A 20,728-nucleotide genomic window follows, 5' to 3' on the forward strand; every position below is an offset into this window, starting at 1 on the left:
TAAGTCAAGGTAGCACTTTATTCATAATGGTTCATAGTGAGCAACTTTGACAACCTTAAAAGACAGCACACATGAAGCTGCATGCTAATTGTTAATAGTTCACATACAATCTTCAGTAAAATGTGTAATGAATTACATCATGGATTTAACAGCTAGCAGACAATATCTTCAAACACTGTATTTTATTTTGTTTTTTTTAAAGTCAAATTTCCATGTACTGTATGCCCGAAGCAAATGATGAGAATACAAACATCGTTGACACAGTATGAAACTGTGGTCAAACGTCAAATAAAAAACGCGCCAGCCACAACAGTGCCACGTATACAAATGATTTCATCCTAATAACAGAGATCAGTACCTCTCATAACGAGGCCTATGATAGTGCGAGGAGTTTTCCTGATAGGAGTTCGCTTGAGAGCCACGATCGTGCCCCCCGTACCGGTCTCTGTCTTGTTGCTGCCTGTGATGCTCTCCCCTACCAGAGCGGCCCCCCCCCCACTCTTGGCCTCCACCGCAGCCACGGCCCCCTTGACGGTCCTGGTACCTACAGAGAGGCAGAGAAATTAACAAATGATCTTAACAACTCATTTTGGTAACGATACATCTGTCTGTGTTCTCAATGCTTTACAGACTGTAAACAATATTTGCAGACCCATTGTTAATCAAGCATAAAATTAAAAAAAAAAACATGTCCTGTTCAGGAATGCAAGTAAATATCTACAATTGGACTTCTTGATAAATAAAGAATAATGTGTTTAACCTTTTTTTTTTTTTTTAATTATTATTATTTGAAGTGGAGTTAACTCCCCTTGTTTTACATCTGCGATGTTGCACTGTGTGAAACTGATTCATTGACTATTTCAGATCTTTATTTTGTGACTGCACCAAGTGGGATTTCTGATATTTGATTTTTTAGATTATGATTTCTTAAAAGTAAATTGTTTGCATCGTTATTTTGCGCTTCGCCACTAATAATCTATGCAAAGAATTTATGTCTTTACCAAATTGTCTTTACATGTGAATGGTTATTTGTCTATATGTGCCCTGCGATTGGCTGGAATGAGGACAAGAATGATAGAAAATGGTTGGATACTTTGTTTGAATCATTGATGCACGAGACTTATAACCATATAAAAAAGGAATCATACTGGCTTAGTTTTATTCAAATAAAAAATTAAGACAATTGCGACAATTTACTCTCTGTTTTTCTTAGTGCATTGCTGAAATATCGGATCGGGACTCGGTATTCAGCAGATACTCAAAATCAAGTCAATCAAGGGACAGCCCTACTGATGATATATTACCGATATCACTTCTTTGGTCAAAATTTGGCTCGCAATGCACCGCTGTACTTTGAAGTTGTCTACGATTGTGTGGGTGGATGTTTGCATGTGTGCCAACTCCCAAGTAAAAAAAGACGAAGACGAACTGGACCTTCTGTCTCTTCCTCGATGGTTTCCGCCCCCACGACCTCTCCAGTCCTCCACGATTGGAGGAGGATCAGCCGGCCTGCTCACGTACTCCTGGTACTCTCGGTCCTCTGATGAGTATCTGTGCGCGAACATCTCCTCGTAACTTTGTTGTTTTTCCATAGTTTCGCTCATTCTGAAATGAATGAGACTCCGGTTAACGTGAGGCAAACGGCTTATTCTGTTGTACTGCGTGGATACGGCAATTCCAAATGACGTCACACGTACGCGGGTGGCAGAAGCTGAAGCCTCCCCCATTGACAACACTAGTAAACAAACCGTTCTGTAGAAGGCTTTGTTTGTGGTGCCATACATATGTCATCATGTGACCAAGGGGGGTTGGAATGGTTAAATGGCTTGAATGATGATTTGAGCGTTCTTCTCCTAAGTGTGAAGTGTTAGTCGAAAAGAAGATGCTACACGCGACAAACTGCTTGGTAGGGAGAGCTTAATTTACATTTCAACTGGCAAGGTGACTCAAAAATACATTCAGACATAGTTAACATGATAATTGAGGGACTAGCTAATAAATTCAGGAGATAGCAATGAATTAAATGCTTTAACCCAGTATGGCACTACATACTAGTACGGACAACTACATGTTCTTAATGAAGCAAAACTGTGCATTAGTTGACAGCTCCACACTTCTAGTACTACTACTGAAGCGCAAGAGGTTAACTAGTAAAATTTTATAACGTGACTAGTAGTAATAGTAGCACCCAGTTGCCAACGAGAGCAGTTCTGTCTCACTAGTAACGCGTGGTTGTCCCACTAGTGAGGGGGAAAAAAGGGACATTTATTCACTAGCAAGACAAACTAGAAGAACGACTGTGTTAGTAGTGCAGCTCAGTAGTTTACTAGTAATTTTTAATGGCGTACTATTAAGCCAAGTGGTACTCGTTGTGGAAAAACGTTATTAAGTCAGACAAAGTCGTTCGACTTGTGTGCTGAATTGTCTTACTAATGAGGACAAAGAGCGTACTAGTGCATGGATGGACCTTAAGCTGGATATCGAATAAATGCCTAAACCGCTTACGTATCCTGGCCCTGATTGTTTACACGCATTGGTCTATATATATATATATATATATTTTGTGTGTTTGCAAAATGAAGTAAGCCTAAAAAAAAACAACGCATGCATAATCAGACGAGACTAGATGCAAATTAGCATTGGCCAAAGCTGTAAACAACAAAGCAGTAACTCACAACCACGTAGCCATTATACTTTTTGAAAACATACCCGAGTACAACTTGAAAACACACGATGGACTTCCACGGGCAAAGTTCACCGTAGAAAATATAATACAGTACCACGCTGAAAGTATTCCCTCTGGAAACAACGAATCGGCCAACAATGGTTCCGCGGTAACACGCACACGTGCCTTTGATTGACGGCGATCACCTGCCACTTGGGAAATAAAAACATGCGAAGGTCAAAGTCGATTTGGTGACTTCCAAAGCAAAATATATCGAAACATGAGTGAGTCGCGCCCATGTGTGCCGCATTCAGTCTAGCTACATTTATATGTAAATAATTCATCGTTATATTCGTGGAAAGTGAGGCGTACGAACTCGTCGGAAGCCATGTAAGTGCTCGAGAAAAAAAAAAAAAGCAAAATGTCGCGTCGTCTCTTCATTGCTCAAGCCGGAAGGTGGTCAACGTCTATGTTCCCCCCCCCCCCCCCACACACAAATGTGGCTCGTATCGGAATAATACTCATTTGCCGGGTTGCAAAAGTATTTGTCAACTCATTTCATTGTTAATTGTTCGGGCTGAAATGTACTTGAGACCAAATGTAAAAGTGATTGTTCACAGTAAATTATATACAATAGCTGTTTTGATAAGATGGCACATGAAAATAAAATTTAAAAAAATCACTGGACACGCCATAGCAACTACGTCAATAAATAAATAAATTAAATAAAAATGCTAGATTAGCTAATCACAATTTTAAAAGTGGTGCTTGACCCCTTGAGTGCACCGACTTCCGAATTTTTCGAGTTATGAACCATCCTAATCTTTCTATTATTATTAATATTTTGTGTTGCGTGCCAACATTTGAGTTACGAGCGAACGATACGCCAACACATAAACGAAGGGGGTGTGTATGGGGTCCCTCGTCACAGATCTCTCCAATTCAATTCCGGATATCCGCTACGTGCATTACAGATATCTACAATTAGATCAAGCCTATCCAGAACTCCAGTTTGCTGATATCTACAATCCGAATCTGACCGTAGTCATCATTCCAGTTCGAGATATTGCTACTTCAGCTCAATTCAAGATATTTACATGTCACCTTTTCGGATATCCAAACTCAAGTTTTGACGAGGCGAAATCAAAATGTAGATATCTGTAACTAGAATTACGACTAGTCGAAATCAAAATGGTAGATATCTGTAACTGGAATTCCGACTAGTCGAAATCAAAATGGTAGATATCTGTAACTGGAATTCCCACTAGTCGAAATCAAAATGGTAGATATCTGTAACTAGAATTCCGACTAGTCGAAATCAAAATGGTAGATATCTGTAACTGGAATTCCGACTAGTCGAAATCAAAATGGTAGATATCTGTAACTGGAATTACGACTAGGCGAAATAAAAATGTAGATATCTTTAGCTGGAATTACGACTAGTCGAAATCAAAATGGTAGATATCTCACACTGGAATTCCGACTAGGCGAAATCAAAATGGTAGATATCTGTAACTGGAATTCCGACTAGTCGAAATCAAAATGGTAGATATCTGTAACTGGAATTCCCACTAGTCGAAATCAAAATGGTAGATATCTGTAACTAGAATTCCGACTAGTTGAAATCAAAATGGTAGATATCTGTAACTGGAATTCCGACTAGTCGAAATCAAAATGGTAGATATCTGTAACTGGAATTACGACTAGGCGAAATCAAAATGTAGATATCTTTAGCTGGAATTACGACTAGTCGAAATCAAAATGGTAGATATCTCACACTGGAATTCCGACTAGGCGAAATCAAAATGGTAGATATCTGTAACTGGAATTCCGACTAGTCGAAATCAAAATGGTAGCTATCTCAAACTGGAGTTCTGGATAGTCGCAATCTAATTGTAGATGTATGTCTTGCACGAGCGGATATCCGCAACTGAATCTGTAATGAGCCTCATTCACATGAATGGAAAAAAGGGACGACATTTGCATTTCTCATATGACGTCACAGATCATCCGAATCGCTAATTGCGGATCGGAAGAATCACGTTAGGAGTATCGCATATGTTCATTTGGAATTGAAAATGGGGGGGGGGATAATGATTTGAATAATGCCGCTCCGTGTCGCTGCTCACGCGCGGACGTGGAACTCGATCCCACTCACTCGGTGGGGAGGAGGAACAGAACAAAAAAAAAAAAAAGAAAGTCGGGCAGGTGAACTAATTCAGCGGCGACGTCGACGAGGACAGCGAGGTGGAAGCTGTCACTTGAATTGTTCTTGTTGTCATTTGGACGCCGCGTGTGCGTGACGAGTTGAGCACACGGCGGGCAAAAAAAAACCAAAACCCAACAACTAAAAAAAAAACCAACAACTTGGTTGACAGGATCGGGAGGAGGCAGAGCTCGGCGAAACCTTCAACCCCTCGAAAGAAACAAGCGCTCGCATTTGTACTTGTTTCTTTTTGTCTTCCGGAAGCGACAAAAGGGAGGAGAAATAACATCGAAGTTCTCCAAGCTCGCGGACTTTGAATCCCGATCTCCTCGCGTCACGCTATAGCGCACAGATTCCCCCCCCCCCCCCCCCCCCCCCCAAAAAAAGCTCCGAGTGCCAAATGGGGTGAGTACGCTCCTATCCTCATTGACTGCATGTGACCGACACCTGCTCACTCTCTCTCTCTCTCTCTCTCTCTCTCTTGTTTTTTCCTTTCTTTTCTTTTTGTATTCCTGCAAAAATACATTCACTTCCAAGGTTCCGTGTCACGCGAAGCCTCTATGCACGACAGATCATTTGGTTTTCGGACTCCAAACGAGTGTGCAGGCATCTCCAAATATATATTTAACCGTCTGAACGGAATTATTCTTGCCATCGACTGCGGTGGACTTGGAAAATGGTCTTTTTGGGAATAATCCTATATGGCGGCGTCATTCTGCGCCGGCGCAAATGCAAATATGCGCGCCGGTCGCCGCGGACGCCCACGGCGCACTGGAGATGATTATCCCTCCACAGTATTATATATGCGATTTTAAATATGGAACGCATGCAATGAAACTTTACGCGTAAATGACTGTTGCTGCGCTTGTAGCAACGCTACATGGGTAAACTAGTAGGCATGTGTCACGCACTATAGTGTGTACCCTCCCGCTCCCGAGTAGTTTTGCCCCACAAGTAGCGTAGTTGTCGTACTAGTATGCCAAAATCATCCTACTAGTGTGAAGAAATGCCACAACCTTAACTAGCAAGACAGTCGTTCTACGAGCGTGCCCTAGACTTTCCGCTTATCTTACTAGTGAGGGCAAAGAGCCTACTAGTACATGGACCTTAAACCGGACATGAAGGATATCGAATGAATGCTCAAACCATTTATTCGATGCCCTTGACAACGTGGGTATACTAGTAGTACAGCTACATGTTACTAGTGGGGCAAAACTGTGCACTAGTTCGAAGCTGTTACTAGTACTACGAATGGCATAAGATTCTACGAGTTGTCCAACTACTGTGCAGAAATGTCATATAGTAGTCGGGGGGGACGCTACTAGTAGGACACAGTTCTACTAGTACACCCAGCTCATTCGACTAGTGCGCTGAATTGTCTTACTCGTGAGGACAGCGTACAAGTACATGGACCTTAAGATGGATATCAAGAATAGATGCTCAAATGTCTTGCCCTATGGATCTGTTTCACCTATGAATTCATTTTTATATATATATTTTTAAATTCAAGTATTATTTTATTTCCAGATATTTAGAAGAAATTTATGACTTATTTATATTTAACTTGAACTTGGATTTGTCCTACGGTGGCTATATGAAATACAATTCGTAAGTAAAACTGAACAGCTTTTTCTTTGGCTTTTTTTGTTGTTGTTTTTTTTTGTTTTGGGTGAGGCCACTACAGAAAAGTCGCGTTGACGCCAAACCGTATAATGCTCGGCATATACTGTAAATCGAAAAAACATATTTTCCTTTCAAACTTATGACCGTCGCGATCGAGCGAATGTTTTACGTAAAGCACAGTTAAATGTTTTATGATGCATGACAGTTTTGTTCCATTTCTGTGATTTATTTATTTTTAAAAAATTAGTTTTATTATGTTTTTTAATTATTATAATTGTATTTATTTATTTATTTATTTTTCTACTGGAAAAGAGCAGTTCTCAATCCAAAAAGTCAACCGGCATCCCGGAATGTGTTCGATCTGCTGGAGGTTCCACTGAATTCATTTGACATGGCTTGTTGTTGTGGTTGTACTTTGCATTGGCGTAGAACGCTGAGAGGTGTTCTTAATATTTGGACTCTCTGTGTGAGTGTTTTGGTTATGGCATGTGCGTAGCTGTTTTTCCCTTGTGTGTGTGTGTGTGTGTAAATTTGCAAAGGTACAATTAAGACACAGTAGAGTATCTGTCAAATGCTAGTATGGGACTTTGTTGGCCAGGTACAGTAAAATGGGTTAGTTTGGCTCCAGTAATGACAAGAGAATGCTGCACTACCCGTTTTCCCAGACCACACTTTTGGTTTCAAAAAGCGCCCTGAGTCCCTCTCAAGAGGTCAGCGTACTCACCCGAAATGCTTTGAAATGTCCTCCATCGTGTTGTCGTGAAAATCGCCCCTGCGGCCGAAGGGCCGCCCTCGGCTCGTGTCGCCGACACGGTGACGTGGCGCTCGCCTGCTTTTACTCACTGCCAGCCTGTAGTTACACTTGACACCTCAATATGTCTGGCAAGGCCAAATAGATCTAGCCATGCTTCAGAACGACACTTCAATGTCATAGAAAGCGTCAGGTTTTCATTTGAGCAGTAATTTACAGTAGTTCTGTTTTTAAATGTGCAAAAAGAAGCAACACAATAGTTGTCTTCTTTTCCTTTGGGCTTGTCCCGTTAGGGGTCGCCACAGCGCGTCATCCTTTTCCATGGAAGCCTATCTCCTGCATCCTCCTCTCCAACACCAACTGGCCTCCTGTCTTCCCTCACGACATCCATCAACCTTCTCTTTGGTCTTCCTCAAGCTCTCTTGCCTGGCAGCTCCATCCTCATCATCCTTCTTCCAATATACTCACTATTTCTCCTCTGGACGTGTCCAAACCATCCAAGTCTGCTCTCTCTAACTTTGTCTCCAAAACATCGAACGTCGGCCGTCCCTCTGATGAGCTCTTTTCTAATTTTATCCAACCCGGTCACTCCGAGAGCGAACCTCAACATCTTCATTTCCGCCACCTCCAGCTCTGCTTCCTGTTGTCTCTTCAGTGCCACTGGCTCTAATCCGTCCATCATGGCTGGCCTCACCACTGTTTTATGACCTTTGCCCTTCATCCTAGCAGTGACTCTTCTGTCACATAACACACCTGACACCTTCCTCCACCCGTTCCAACCTGCTTGGACCCGTTTCTTCACTTCCTGACCACACTCACCATTGCTCTGGACAGTAGACTCCAAGTATATCAAGTCCTCCACCCTTTCTATCTCTTCTCCCTGTAGCCTCACTCTTCCCCTACCGCCCCTCTCATTCACGTACATATATTCTGTCTTACTTCGGCTAATCTTCATTCCTCTTCTTTCGAGTGCATGCCTCCATCTTTCTAACTGTTTGTCCACCTGCTTCCCTGATTTCACTGCAGATCACAATGTCATCTGCAAACATCACGGTCCACGGGGATTCCAGTCTAACCTCATCTGTCAGCCTATCCATCACCACTGCAAACAGGAAGGGGCTCAGGGCTGATCCCTGATGCAGTCCCACGTCCACCTTAAATGCGTCTGTCACACCTACAGCACACCTCACCGCTGTTCTGCTGCCCTCGTACATGTCCTGTATTATTCTAACATACTTCTCTGCCACTCCAGACTTCCGCACGCAGTACCGCAGTTCCTCTCTGGGTACTCTGTCATACGCTTTCTCTAGATCTACAAAGACACAATGTTGCTCCTTCTGACCTTCTCTGTACTTTTCCATCGACATCCTCAAGGCAAATAATGTATCTGTTGTACTCTTTCGAGGGATGAAACCATACTGTGGCTCGCAAATACTCACTTCTGTCCTGAGTCTAGCCTCCACTACTCTTTCCCGTAACGTCATTGTGTGGCTCATCCACTTTATTCCTCGATAGTTGCCACAGCTCTGCACATCACCTTTGTTCTTAAAAATGGGCACCAGTACGCTTTTCCTCCATTCCTCAGGCATCTTCTCACGCACTAGAATTCTATTGAACAAGCTGGTCAAAAACTCCACAGCCACCTCTCCTAGATGTTTCCATACCTCCACAGGAATCAGAATCAGGACCACCTTGACACATTTGTATTGATTTGGTGTCCTTGGGGTAATTTCTAATTCTGGTTCACTTTAATGTAAAATTAAAATGTTTAACCATGTAATGGGTTAATTAAGACAAAGGTAGTAGAGAGAGAGAGTCATGCATTTTAATGAGACAGTGATTATAATTTACTTGTAAATTTCACTCTCTCAGCTCTATTGGCTTGTGGAAATATTCCTGAATGAACCTTTGATGGACCTTCCTTACGCAGAGACAGCAATGCAATCTGCGTATCGCTATTTAAAGTAAGTCCTGCTGGGAGCAGCGCTAACGCAGGGATAGATGGTAATCTACCGGCTGGCCAGAGACGGACATCGAAAGGCTTAACACTCATTGATTAGGCTCACATGTGACGTGGCAATGGGTCTCTCGCCGCCCCGCCGGGAGAGCAGACTATAAACCTAATCTGTGTGTCCCCTTCTCCGTCTGCTCGAGAGGAAGCCTGAGAAGGTGTAGAAGGAAAGTGGATGCACCACTTGGTGTTAAAGAAACACGAGTAAATGAAAGAAGACAGGCTGACTGCGGATTGGAAGTCTCTTTGCCAGATGGTTGTGGCCCGGGAGGCCATCTGCTGCCATGCTGTGCCTCGGTGGAGACTTCTCATGTCCTCTCTGCCTTACAGAATCAGTTAGGCTCTGGTGAAGTCGATGTGGCGTAGGACCACTATGCTTGATGGTTACGATCAAGCTGTCTCTCCTTGTGGGTGAGTTGGTAAACCTCCTGGATTTATGAGAGGAAACTGTTGTTAGTCAGAGTTACACAAAACTTTTATGCTGCAAAAAGAGTTTGGTTCTTTTGGTTGTTGGAACCTTCACTATGATACAATAACAGTGTCCTTGGTTTCATACACCATGTCCTGCCATCATCTGGAAAATGATTGTTGCGTTACTCGTACTCGAGACACTCAAAAGAACAACTAAAAGTCTAACATTTTCACACGTCCTATCAGTTCACAAAATAGTGCATTAAGGTTGACTACAAGCAGTACCTTCAGTCTTAAAGACCAAAGACCAAGAAAACCTGGTTGGTCGTCACTCACAATACAGCCCATATTCCACCTTGGTATACATTTCTTAAAAACAAAATTTGAACAAAACACTGCTCAGTACTTTTGATTGAATTATAGTTCTAATTGTTGAGCCTAAGGCAGGAAACATCTTGCAGGCTTGAATGCACCGCATGTGGTTTGCTTTCGTCCATCACCGAAGTGTCGGGAGCTGGAAAAAAGTACAGTATGTGCTAACGTAAATATGTTCCCTTGAGAACTCACACCCACCTGTGAATTATTTAAAGCATCAGATGGAGAGGGAGCGCAGGTGGCAGTCAACTGGATGAGGAACTGCTGCCATTAAGTCTTAGGTGTAGATACATACTGGAGGTAATTTATTCAGTGACTCTTCTCCTCATCTGTCATTTGAGTTGGACAAAAGTGACAAAACATTTTCGGTCATTTTTCTGGCGGTGATTCACGCATCTGTGCAGAAATGCTGTGTGAGGCTGGTGTACACTTTCTGTGCCACTGCTCCAGACATTAGTCTGTACCTATTGATAGTTAAACCTTTTTTTTTTTTTTAAAAAAAGATATCTTCAGCATCTTATCCCACATTTATTTGATTCATATGAACCACTGTAATACAATTTGATGTTTAATATATTTAGGTCTGGTGGTGGAAATCCCCCCCCAAATTTCTGACGGCCTTGCACAGTGCACCTCATAACTTTGAAATTTATGTTCACTGACAATGGACAGCTTATACAGCGAATTTATGCCAAACATGCTCGTTAGAACACAAGCGCGTTCTCATGGCTCGCCTGATGGTATTTCCAGCAGGAGGGGAAAAAACAAATTCTCACTTGGTGTGCTTGCCACTCAGACAGCCAGGTATCATTTGCGCAACATGGAAACCTGTCCTCATGGACCCACCACAGCAGCAGATTCTGCCTGGTGGGAATTTGTAGTGTTTGCGAATAATCGTGGACATCTTCGTATGGAGTGGAATAACTCCCCGCTGTCCTTCCACTTTTATGGTGTATTCCACAAATTCAAGCTTTTATTCACCACCGCAGGCAACGACGAGGCTCCCGGTCTGCTCGACAATCTCTGGCGTCATCGGCGGAAGCATCCTGTAGCTGTTAAAATCAGGCCTTCAACAACAACAACAAAAAGCATGCCACTGTTGTTGCAAGCGGATCTGCCTCCTCAAGCCAAAAACAAGCGACTAATCGACATCATGTGTTAATGCGATTGTGGAGTAGAAAAGTTGACTAGTTGACTAGTCTGGACAACCCCTACTTGGTACTGTGATTTTGTAAAAGAATTTAGCATGTATGTGAGCTTGAATGGTTGTTTTCTAATTGTGCCTTGCAATTGACTGGCAACTAGTCGAGGGTTCCCCACCTCTTGCCCAGAGCGAGCTGGAATAGCCTTCAGCTCACCCACGAGGAAAAGCACCATAAATAATGGATGGATGGTTATTTACGGTCTCCCTCACTTCTAAAATACTAATAATACGAAAAATTCTAAAAGCGATACTGTACTTCCCCTTTTATCCGGTGAAATCAATCAATCTAATGCTTTATATCTCAGAAAAGCAGAGCACTGGAGCCAACCAACAGTTGTGTGAGTGCACTCGTGTGTTCAGCGTTGACCTTTTACTCCTCCTTCCCTGCCAGTGTGAGCTGGCTCCTGACATCGCCACCGCAAAGGTCAGCGTATGTGTGTACGTGTCTATACGCAAAGCATCAGCACTGATCTGTAGAATAGGTTTTGTTGAGATTAGGCTTAAATGGGGACTGTGCATTTATTAGGCTTTGATTTCTGTGAAAACTGTAATCCCGGTGGAAGTTAAAGATTTATTAGCTCATGAATTTCTGTCCCTCCCTATCTGACATAATTTCCTGAACTGGCAGTAATGCTCAAATGCATGTCCTCTTGATTGTAGGCTCGTGCCAAACATTTGCAGAACCTCTCATCACGTCGGAAATATATAAGCCTTATGCTCACTCATACCTAAAGTGTGCAGCTTGAGACTTGAGCCCATTGATTATTTAAGAATCTGAATGTGACTCATTAGAGTGGTACCTTGAGATATGAGTGACCCGACTTAAGAGGTTTTCGAGATACAAGCTGTCTTTTGGCAGATTTAAAAATAATAATAATAATAATTTGTGTTGCCTTGCGATCGTAAACTTGTGACACGAGCTTGTTTTGTGGCAGTGAACTCAACTCCGCAATAAGCAGCTGTTTAGCAAATGGTGCGCAATTCTTCCAAAATAGGCTTCAAGGCAGCTGTTTACTGCCACCCCGAGTTTAAGTTTACTGCCGTCATATACATATACTGGAAAACGGCGTTGGCGCGCTGACGATTGGCATCGATAGTTTGTGGGAATTGAGGATAGGAATGTTCAAATTAAGGTATTATATAACCCTGCCACGGTACACACTACACGTTCTGCATATTCACTTGACGATTAAATGCTTTGCGGGGGTTCTCTTGCTAATGTAGTTTCTTTCCATTTCAGTTTTTTTTTTTTTTGTCTCAAACTGCTTAATGTGTCCAGCAGCTCCTTACATGATATTATACTACTTTGCAAGGATATGTAAATTTCTGTGACCTTTTTTTTTTTTAAATTATTATTATTATTATTTTTTTTTTTTGCCACTCTATGAAGTGGGGGGGGAAAAGGAAAAATGGCACCCTAGTATCCAGCGTGTGAGTCATGTACAGGTTAGAGAGCGAGATGATTCAGTGTCTGGAATGTCATGACGACAAGACGCTTTAGTGGTTTTATTTATTGTTCTTTTTTTATATTTAGCCGTCTTGCTGTCAGTCCGGTTAAAATGACAGCCTTTTGCTGTTTCAACAACAAAGGGGGAAATTCCCGTATACTGCAGGTGTCAAACTCGAGGCCCGCGAGCCAACTCCGGCCCATGCCATCCTTTTATGTCCCCTGTGAAAGCTTGCCACAATTTGTTGAACAATGCTGCTGAACTTGTGGCTAGCAAATGGAATGACGAGCATTTTTTATTTTTTATTTTTCCCTTTCTTTCTACCCCCCCCCATGTGACTTCCTTTTAAACAGCCTCATCCAGGCTCTCAAAATTTAATTATTAATTGAGACTCAAAAGTACTCAACAATTTACTGTTGTACTTATCCCCCCCCCCAATTGTAACCCACCCCAGGGCAACCTTAATTACGATGTGGTCAATTCTGAAAACAATTTTGACACCCCTGCTTTAGGAAATACATGTGATGATACACCTGTAATATAGGTTGCTGTTACCTCGGAGAGGAGAATGTTTCTTGATGTGCTAATAGCTTTGAGTGGCCATGAGGATTTCTTTTGTGTGTCAGTGTTCCATTATCACCGGCCTGCCTGCGTCTCACTGGAATCATGCCGATACTGTATCTCCCCTTTTATCATATTGCCGTGTAACTGTATCTGACAATTTTCATTTTATTTTTTTAAAATGGGTAGCTTCTCGCCAAGTACATTGTCATTAGTAATTACTGCTCTCATAACGCTTACAATTGTCCCGCTCCTCTGTCCTAACCCCCCAGGGAGCAGCCAATCTACACCACCAGGGCCCATGTCTTCCAAATTGACCCAACCACCAAGAAGAACTGGGTCCCTGCCAGCAAGCAGGCTGTCTCAGTCTCCTATTTTTATGACAGCACACGCAACAGCTACCGCATCATCAGCGTGGACGGATCGAAGGTATGAGTGTGCTCTGTACCCGTGACGGACAATATTAGTGGGACGTGGTGAGAAACGTCGCTGTTCTGAAGAGGCGAGAAAATAATGTTTCTACTTTCATGAATCAGATATCCATCGCCTGATATTGATAGCTATCCAGATATGGATACCTAGAATGAGCCTTCTGCCAAGGCTGAGCAATTCTAACGGGTGTCCAAGCATCAGACATATGCATCTGGATGGTGGGCAAATTCATTGTCTTTGTTTCCTATAACAGCTTCACACCACATTTCATCCAAATTTGTTGCTTTTTGAGTTGACTCCATGTCACAAAAATGATCCACACCTTGCTTCCGGATCCAGTTTGCGGTCTTAATTAAATGTTAATCACTTCTTTCTTTTCTCGTTAGTTTTATACAGAATTTGATTCAAATGCAATAATAACAGTTTGAGTTATGCTGGTAACAAGCAAACACGTGGTGCTTAATTTTATGAGACCACCTGTCACAAAAACAAGGAGACCATCCAGCCTAATGAAGTGCTTCAATGCAGACTTTCATTTTCTGTGAGCACTTGGCTTGATCGTACCATTTTGGATGGATGGATGGATGGATGGATGGAGGGATGGATGGAGGGATTTTAGACTTGAGACTATGCGAGTCCCAGGATGCGCGTCTGGAAACAGTGAGGCCCACCCCTGAAACAATGCAACCTATCAACACTAAGTACAGCTACAGTAATCCTCCGCTATATGACTGTTGTTGCATCGCAGTTCCACTGTATTGCAGATTTTTATTTGTACAATGTTTTTGTGTTATCCATTGCTCTTGCTCTCTCTCAGTATATTATGTTTCAGCCTGCCACGATAGCGAATTTCTTTAGCACCATACATTTTGCCCAAAGCAATCATGTTAAACGATAGCATCGTTGTTGTTGTTTTTATGCCATATATATTTTAGAGCATAATAATTCAAGTACATCCTTTTTTAAGGATGTACTTGTACTTTTTTTTTTTTTTTTTTAAGAACAATTCACTTTCAATTCTAAAGAACATTGAACATTGGCATTGTAATGTACAACAATAAGTATAATGTCTTAGATAAATAAAAAATATAAATCACGAGGGCTCTGTTCGCAAAAACAAACATTTGGCACATAAGTATAGAGGAATTAACCCACTAAAGAGACTAAAAAAGAAAATGTCTTAAAGCCTGACAAATTTAAATGAATAATAAAGAAAAACTACTAAATGTACAGAATAGTCTTTTAGACTATGTACAAAGACTAACGTTTGGCTGACAAATGTGCCCTCATTGGCGATTTCAGAACGGAACAGTAGAAATTGTCTGTCACACAGGTTCAAACTCAACTTCATTCATTTGAAACAACATACTGAATAGCTCGTCAATTAACGTTACATGGTGAGTCTGACTTAAAAAGGCTTTCCTGTAATTGATGCCAGACAGTCAATATTGGCATTATGTGTAATAATAGACAGCATTTAAACTGTATAAATATTTATATTCACACCACCGTTCCTCAGCTTGGTGAAAAGTGTAGATTGTTTCCATGGCGATAAGAGCCTCCTCTGCTTGTGAAAAGGCGCAGACAATGTCATGCGATCATATTTAGCCCTTTGATTGCTTGTGAGTGATTGGAGAGACGCAGTAAGCAGGCAGTTGATTTTGCTTCGCTGTTTGGGTACAAAGTCTGGAGGGCTCACTGTTGGAATAACTAACGCAACAGCCGAGGGTTCGGGAGGAAACCTTTCCGTTATAGGTCGAATTTTTGCACAGCCACGATTTTATCACAAAGGTTTCTGTGTAAATCGATGATAGGATTTCACAGCAATTTTGAGGTTGAAATCTTTTCAGAGACATGAAATGTGAGTTATTCGTGTATATTTGCAAAGCATTGTTTAGTCAAGTGACTCCCACTGCGTGAAGCCAGCGAGGCAACACTCATCAGCTTATGTCATCACGCAGTACTGACAGCAGAAAACTGGCGACGCCTGGACTACATTGGTTTATTTTTATCTTGCAGGCCCTTTTATTAAAAGAAAAGATCTTCGTTCGTATACAAGAAAAAAAAAAAAAAGATTGGAGAGCTACTTTTATTTCTGACTGCATTCAGTTATACAGTATTTGAATATGTTCTTCCCCAAGATCAGAACTTCTTTCTCGGCTCTCCCACTCATGCGTCCCTCTTTGTCATGTCCCTAACGTCGAGTAATGGAGCTTGGGTGGAAAAAGCCGAAGCGTTCTCGTATGGTACCACTAGTGAACAAACCCTTTTTGTGTAATTTGGCCAATTCAGAGCTACTGAAAAATCAGTGTAAATGGCTTCAGTGAATCATTTTGTTCTTGCAAGGTGGTCCGGGAAGGCTTCTTTTTCTCTACTGCCATAGTTTGAATGTGTGAAGTGCCAGTCGAAAAGATGTTACATGAGGTACCGTCATTTCTCGTGTATAATGCGCACCCCCAAAGTTGACCTCAAAATTCTGGAAAACCCTTCTACCTATGTATAATGCATTTTTACAATGCATGATTTTGCATTTTGCAAGTATTTTTTCAAATAATTATTCTGAAGTTAAGCACTTTATTTGAACATGTAATACTTGTTTTTATTTACTTGCTCTTTTTTTTAAAAATTCACAGCCTTTTATTTATTAAATGAGAAAACACACAGTTGTGCTCATATGTTTGATTAACCAGGCAGAATTTGTAAGATGGGTATAGTTCTTTAAAGAAAACATGAAGGGCTAGGCGAAACACTTACTCTTATTAAAAAATGGGATTCAAATTACACTGTCAACCATTTCAGAAAAGCATTATCATTAAAAAAAACAACAACATAACCATAAAGAAATGAATGATGGTTGTTGTTCAGTAATAATAAACAAATAATCATCATTCACAAATTCTGCCAGGGTATGTAAACGTATGAGCACAACTGTACATACAGTAGATGCAGTCATACGTACCCTGTCACATTGGAAAGAAAGTGTAGGCTACACCTTTTTCATAACCTCTAGGTGGCAGCGTATTAGAATGAAAGTGTACACCTTTCTCCATAACCTCGAGGGGGCGGTGACATTGGAATGAAAGTGTACAGCTTTTTCATAACCTCCAGATGGCACAGCTTCCCCCCCCCCCCCCCTCCCATACCTATGTATAATGCGCACTTTCGATGGTTGACATTGGTGGAACACATCCTGTCAAAAGTTGAGGCTTCTAATAAAAAAAATAATAATAATAAATGGGTGTGCTTTTATTTTGCCCTGACTGGATGGGTTGCGCCAGTGTTGCCCCAAGTTGCCAGAGTGTTGCCAAGCAGACCGGGAGAGTTGTTGTTGCCTTGAATTATTAATGAAAGCTTGCGTTGTTTAATACACCATGCTGCCTGTTGGACCACTTTTTACACAATATAACAAAGTTCAGAGTGCCAGCCATTAGATAATGAAGGTAAGAAAGATGATACAATTCAGAAAGAACTCTTAGCAAAGTACAAATATGGCTCCTCCCTCCCCTCACCTTGTCTTCCATACGCCATCAAAAGTCTTCAATAAACTTAAATGTGACATTAAATGTTAATTTATCCCCGTCATTAGTCTGTATGTAAGATGTATTTGTTCATATTTCTGGATGTCTGGAATGGATTCATTGGATTTGACCTCATTTCCTATGAGAAATATTGCTTTGGTTTTTGTACGTTTTGGTTTGAGCCAGACTTTCTGAAACGGGTCCCCTTCCCTAATAGCCATCTAGGAAGGCTACGATCACTTTCTTTTGTTCGGATAAATGGCACAGACATGAATTCTTGAAATTGGAATAGCGTGCCGTAGCCTAAGCAGTGAGACATTCGCTCAAACTCACTTCAAACTTAACAAGTTTACACCCGATGATGGAGGTTTGGTACCCAGTCTGTTCCTTTAGAAGTAGAGCTATTTACCGTGTTCACTCTCTTTATCCTGCTCACCCATTGGTTGCGCTGGATGAATTTAGATTTTCCGACAGAAACCAAAAGAAACAAAACCTTTTGGGGTATGTCTGGCGGCGCGACCCCCGAAAACAACACGTTTATGTCAAACTATCCAGTCATTTGTCAAATATATATGGTGTGTTGTCTGCACACTCCTTGTGAGCAAACCAGGTCTGTCCACAACAATAGTTTTTGCTGCTGTATGCACTAACCGTGACAAACTGTCAGCTTGTATTGGTTCACTGGTAGAACCAGGCAGCTCAATGATGATGACATAGTAAGTGGAAGTGCATTCCCAGCACCTCCTGATTTGTGCTACTCGCATAAAGTGAAAATAAAAATGACTTGCTTTACCCAATTTGGTCAACGATAGCCACCTTCCAGGGCTAATTGCGCTAGGATGCTCAATCCTATCAAATAAATATAAATCGTAATAAATAAATAAACTACAATAATAAATAATAAATACAATTTTAATATTACATTTATTTTATATATTATCTTTGGCTCAACGCTAGTCCGCACATATAAAGCCTGTAACGATACAGTATCGAAACTGAAAATTGCGATAGTCTCATGACGCAAACCTGTGTCGCCTTTTGAAACGTAGAACCGAGACACACCCCAGCGTTTGTGCCTCCAAACCAGTTCCAGCCACGTGAGCTCACAGTGCTGCTCAACTTAATATGATTCATATTCTATTTCAAGTTAATTCAAACAAAGCATGCCTTGAGATAAATCTCTTCAACCTGCCCACAACTGCGTGCCATACAGTGTGACTACTTTTTCCAGGGACGGTCATCTGACTGGAGTGAGCAATATCGCGGCTAACGCTAATGCTAGTTCGACTACCTGAAGCAGAGCAGAGAACAGGAGCTCGGATGTACAAACAACCCGAAATTGTGGAGCCTCCGAGCTCGTTAAGGTCACTTGTATGGGAGCATTTCGGCTAGCTTGTGTGTATGTATCCGTTCACATTGATCAATAAGGCTCTATTTTCCCAGTAACGCTGAGTTAGAATTATTTAAAAAAGTATTACATATGTTTAAGTGTACTCTTATAAAACCATTGCAGTATCCAATCAATCTGCAGGTTTTTTTCTTTTTCACAGCTATGACAAGAATGTGTGGTATTTACCACTTGACAAGGGATCACCGCTTCCTGTGGCAGACGTACAATATTACGCAATACGACCGCTTATTCTGTGAACTCCCAGCAAACGTAACCGGGCAAGGAACACATCTCCGTAGGGGCCGCTCAAGCGGGCTTGTCGTTGGAGACCGACCCTCGTTCCACTGGCCGGGAGCACTTTCATTTGCGCTTCCTGTTGCACTTGATACTGGCCTGGCAGTCCACCCCCACAGCTGCTCATGTCACTCCACTCCCCCGCCCTCTGTCGCACTCTTCCACTTGCCTACTCGCTTGATTACGGTCTCGCATGCACATTCATACCATCTACAGCAACCTTTAATGGGTATTATGATGATATAGTAGACGTTGGGGGGGGGGGAAGACATGCAATTCAAATCACACGATGCGCTATGGCTGCGGACGGTGTCGTGCTGTAAATAACTTCAAATAGACTACAGTACAGTTCACATTAGAGGTCGAACATCTGTAGATGTTTGTAGTTGGCTCACTATAACGTAATGAACATCAAATCGTAGTCAATTAATTGATGACATTGACATTTGTTTCTGCACGGCACAGTGCGTTTTTGGTCCAACTGTTTCCACGGCCGTACATTAGACGGACCGTAGACTGAATGTTGCTTTCGCTGTCGTAAAGCCTCGTCGGTCAGACATTTCTCCGCTTTCACAGAGCGTCAAAGTCCGGTGACGGCGGCAGATGGGCGAGTCGAAAGTACTGTAACACATTTAGTGGCTGCCTGCTCTGGCTGTGAAATGATTAAAAAACAAAAATGAAGTTTCTGATGATCTGAGCTGCTAATTACCGTTCACGCAGCAGGTGTCACGGAGTTTATTTTTACGGTTCCGCCCATTTTATTATTTGATCTCATTTCTCCCCATTGTTTTTCCTGACCTATGGTATAGGTTCATGATCCACATCTTGGTATTATGATAAAGTATGGGGCATCTGAATTGGTGGGTTGGTGTGTTTGTATCTTGTGCATTTGTCGTCATATTGTTTTCCCACTGTGAACATTAAAGTTTCACGTCGCACACTTGTCTTCGAACGACTGTGACAAACTGTTCGAAATTCACTCGGCTGCTTGAGATGAAGTGTTTTTCAGGATTTTCCAAAGTACTGTCTCCCCTTCGAGAAAATGGGGTCGCCTTTGTGTTTTTTTTAATGTTGTTTTTTATTTTATGAAGCTTTCAGAATGCAGCCTGAATCCTTACTTACAACAAAAGTCAGTAGGCTTTTCTTTGTAGGTTCGTGTGTGTGTGTGTGTGTGTGTGTGTGTGTGTGTGTGTGTGTATTTGCAGCCTTGGAAAAGGTGGGGAGGGACATTTCGGCGGTGTTGAAAAGGACAAGTGTGTCAGATTTTGAATTCTCCCAATGCTGTGTGCGCAGCCAGGTTGCTATGAAACAAGGACTGCCCAGTAATTTAACTGTCTTCAGTGGTTGCTAATCGTCGAGATAATTTATATGTACGTCCCTTTTTACGGCCCGCTCGATTGGATCTTTCTGATCAGGCAACGTGTGTGCATGCGAATGCATTAAAGTGACTGCTTTTGTCAACATGCAGAGCACAGTACAATTCGGCCAAGTATGGTCAGGCTGAGTTTTGGGTATGAGATCTACTATAGTGGCTTTATGCACTTGTGCAATTTTACTGCAGCTGATTTAATGCATCTCTGCAACAGGTGACAGGTACCGTCGCAAGTGGAGGATGTAATATGACAACATGGAGCTTTGCGGGTTACTGCTGTGATGTGCCTTCTTATGGGTAACACTCTTTTATGGGGGAAATATGAACTGCTGAATTGGCACATTTCGCATTCATGTTTAAAGCAGAGCAGGTTTGATATATGGACTCAAAGCAAATGTTAACAGGGCAGCTCAGGCTATTTTCCGCCCCATTCGGTTTCCAGAGTCCATCGCAGAACAGACTGGCAA

General features: G+C 41.9%; 2 protein-coding genes across 7 annotated transcripts in view; one reads left to right on the plus strand and one right to left on the minus strand.

The window, feature by feature from the left end:
* LOC133399328 (RNA guanine-N7 methyltransferase-activating subunit-like protein) lies at nucleotides 1-7,348 on the minus strand. Of its 5 annotated transcripts, none has more exons than XM_061670831.1 (3): nucleotides 7,219-7,348; nucleotides 1,435-1,605; nucleotides 1-544 (listed from the first exon to the last, which is right to left on the minus strand). In XM_061670831.1, the coding sequence occupies exons 1-3, from the start codon at nucleotides 7,242-7,244 to the stop codon at nucleotides 352-354; spliced, it is 390 nt and encodes a 129-aa protein (XP_061526815.1). In that variant the 5' UTR covers nucleotides 7,245-7,348; the 3' UTR covers nucleotides 1-351. The 5 variants fall into 5 exon arrangements, with proteins under 5 accessions (XP_061526815.1, XP_061526813.1, XP_061526814.1 ...); XM_061670829.1 differs by lacking the exon at nucleotides 7,219-7,348 and adding an exon at nucleotides 2,852-3,054; XM_061670830.1 differs by lacking the exon at nucleotides 7,219-7,348 and adding an exon at nucleotides 2,676-2,830.
* Nucleotides 4,706-20,728, plus strand: part of homer2 (homer scaffold protein 2) — a 26,894-nt gene continuing 10,871 nt past the window's right edge. Inside the window, exons 1-2 of one of the 2 annotated variants that reach the window (XM_061670827.1) lie at nucleotides 4,706-5,276; nucleotides 13,528-13,684. In XM_061670827.1, coding sequence (XP_061526811.1) covers nucleotides 5,272-5,276; nucleotides 13,528-13,684 — 162 coding nt within the window. In that variant the 5' untranslated portion in view covers nucleotides 4,706-5,271. Of the gene's footprint in view, nucleotides 5,277-9,208; nucleotides 9,668-13,527; nucleotides 13,685-20,728 lie in introns of those variants that run through there. The other variant, XM_061670826.1, reaches the window with a different exon arrangement.

The sequence above is a fragment of the Phycodurus eques genome, chromosome 2 (assembly GCF_024500275.1).
Source record: "Phycodurus eques isolate BA_2022a chromosome 2, UOR_Pequ_1.1, whole genome shotgun sequence".
Lineage (NCBI taxonomy): Eukaryota > Metazoa > Chordata > Actinopteri > Syngnathiformes > Syngnathidae > Phycodurus > Phycodurus eques.

Excerpts from the sequence above, each read along its gene's own strand:
- LOC133399328 (XM_061670829.1), bottom strand. The coding sequence starts at position 3,009 with ATGAATTATTTACATATAAATGTAGCTAGACTGAATGCGGCACACATG. Across the intron at positions 1,606-2,851 it reads GTGATCGCCGTCAATCAAAG|AATGAGCGAAACTATGGAAA; the intron begins GCACGTGTGCGT and ends CATTCATTTCAG. Across the intron at positions 545-1,434 it reads CATCGAGGAAGAGACAGAAG|GTACCAGGACCGTCAAGGGG; the intron begins GTCCAGTTCGTC and ends GCCTCTCTGTAG.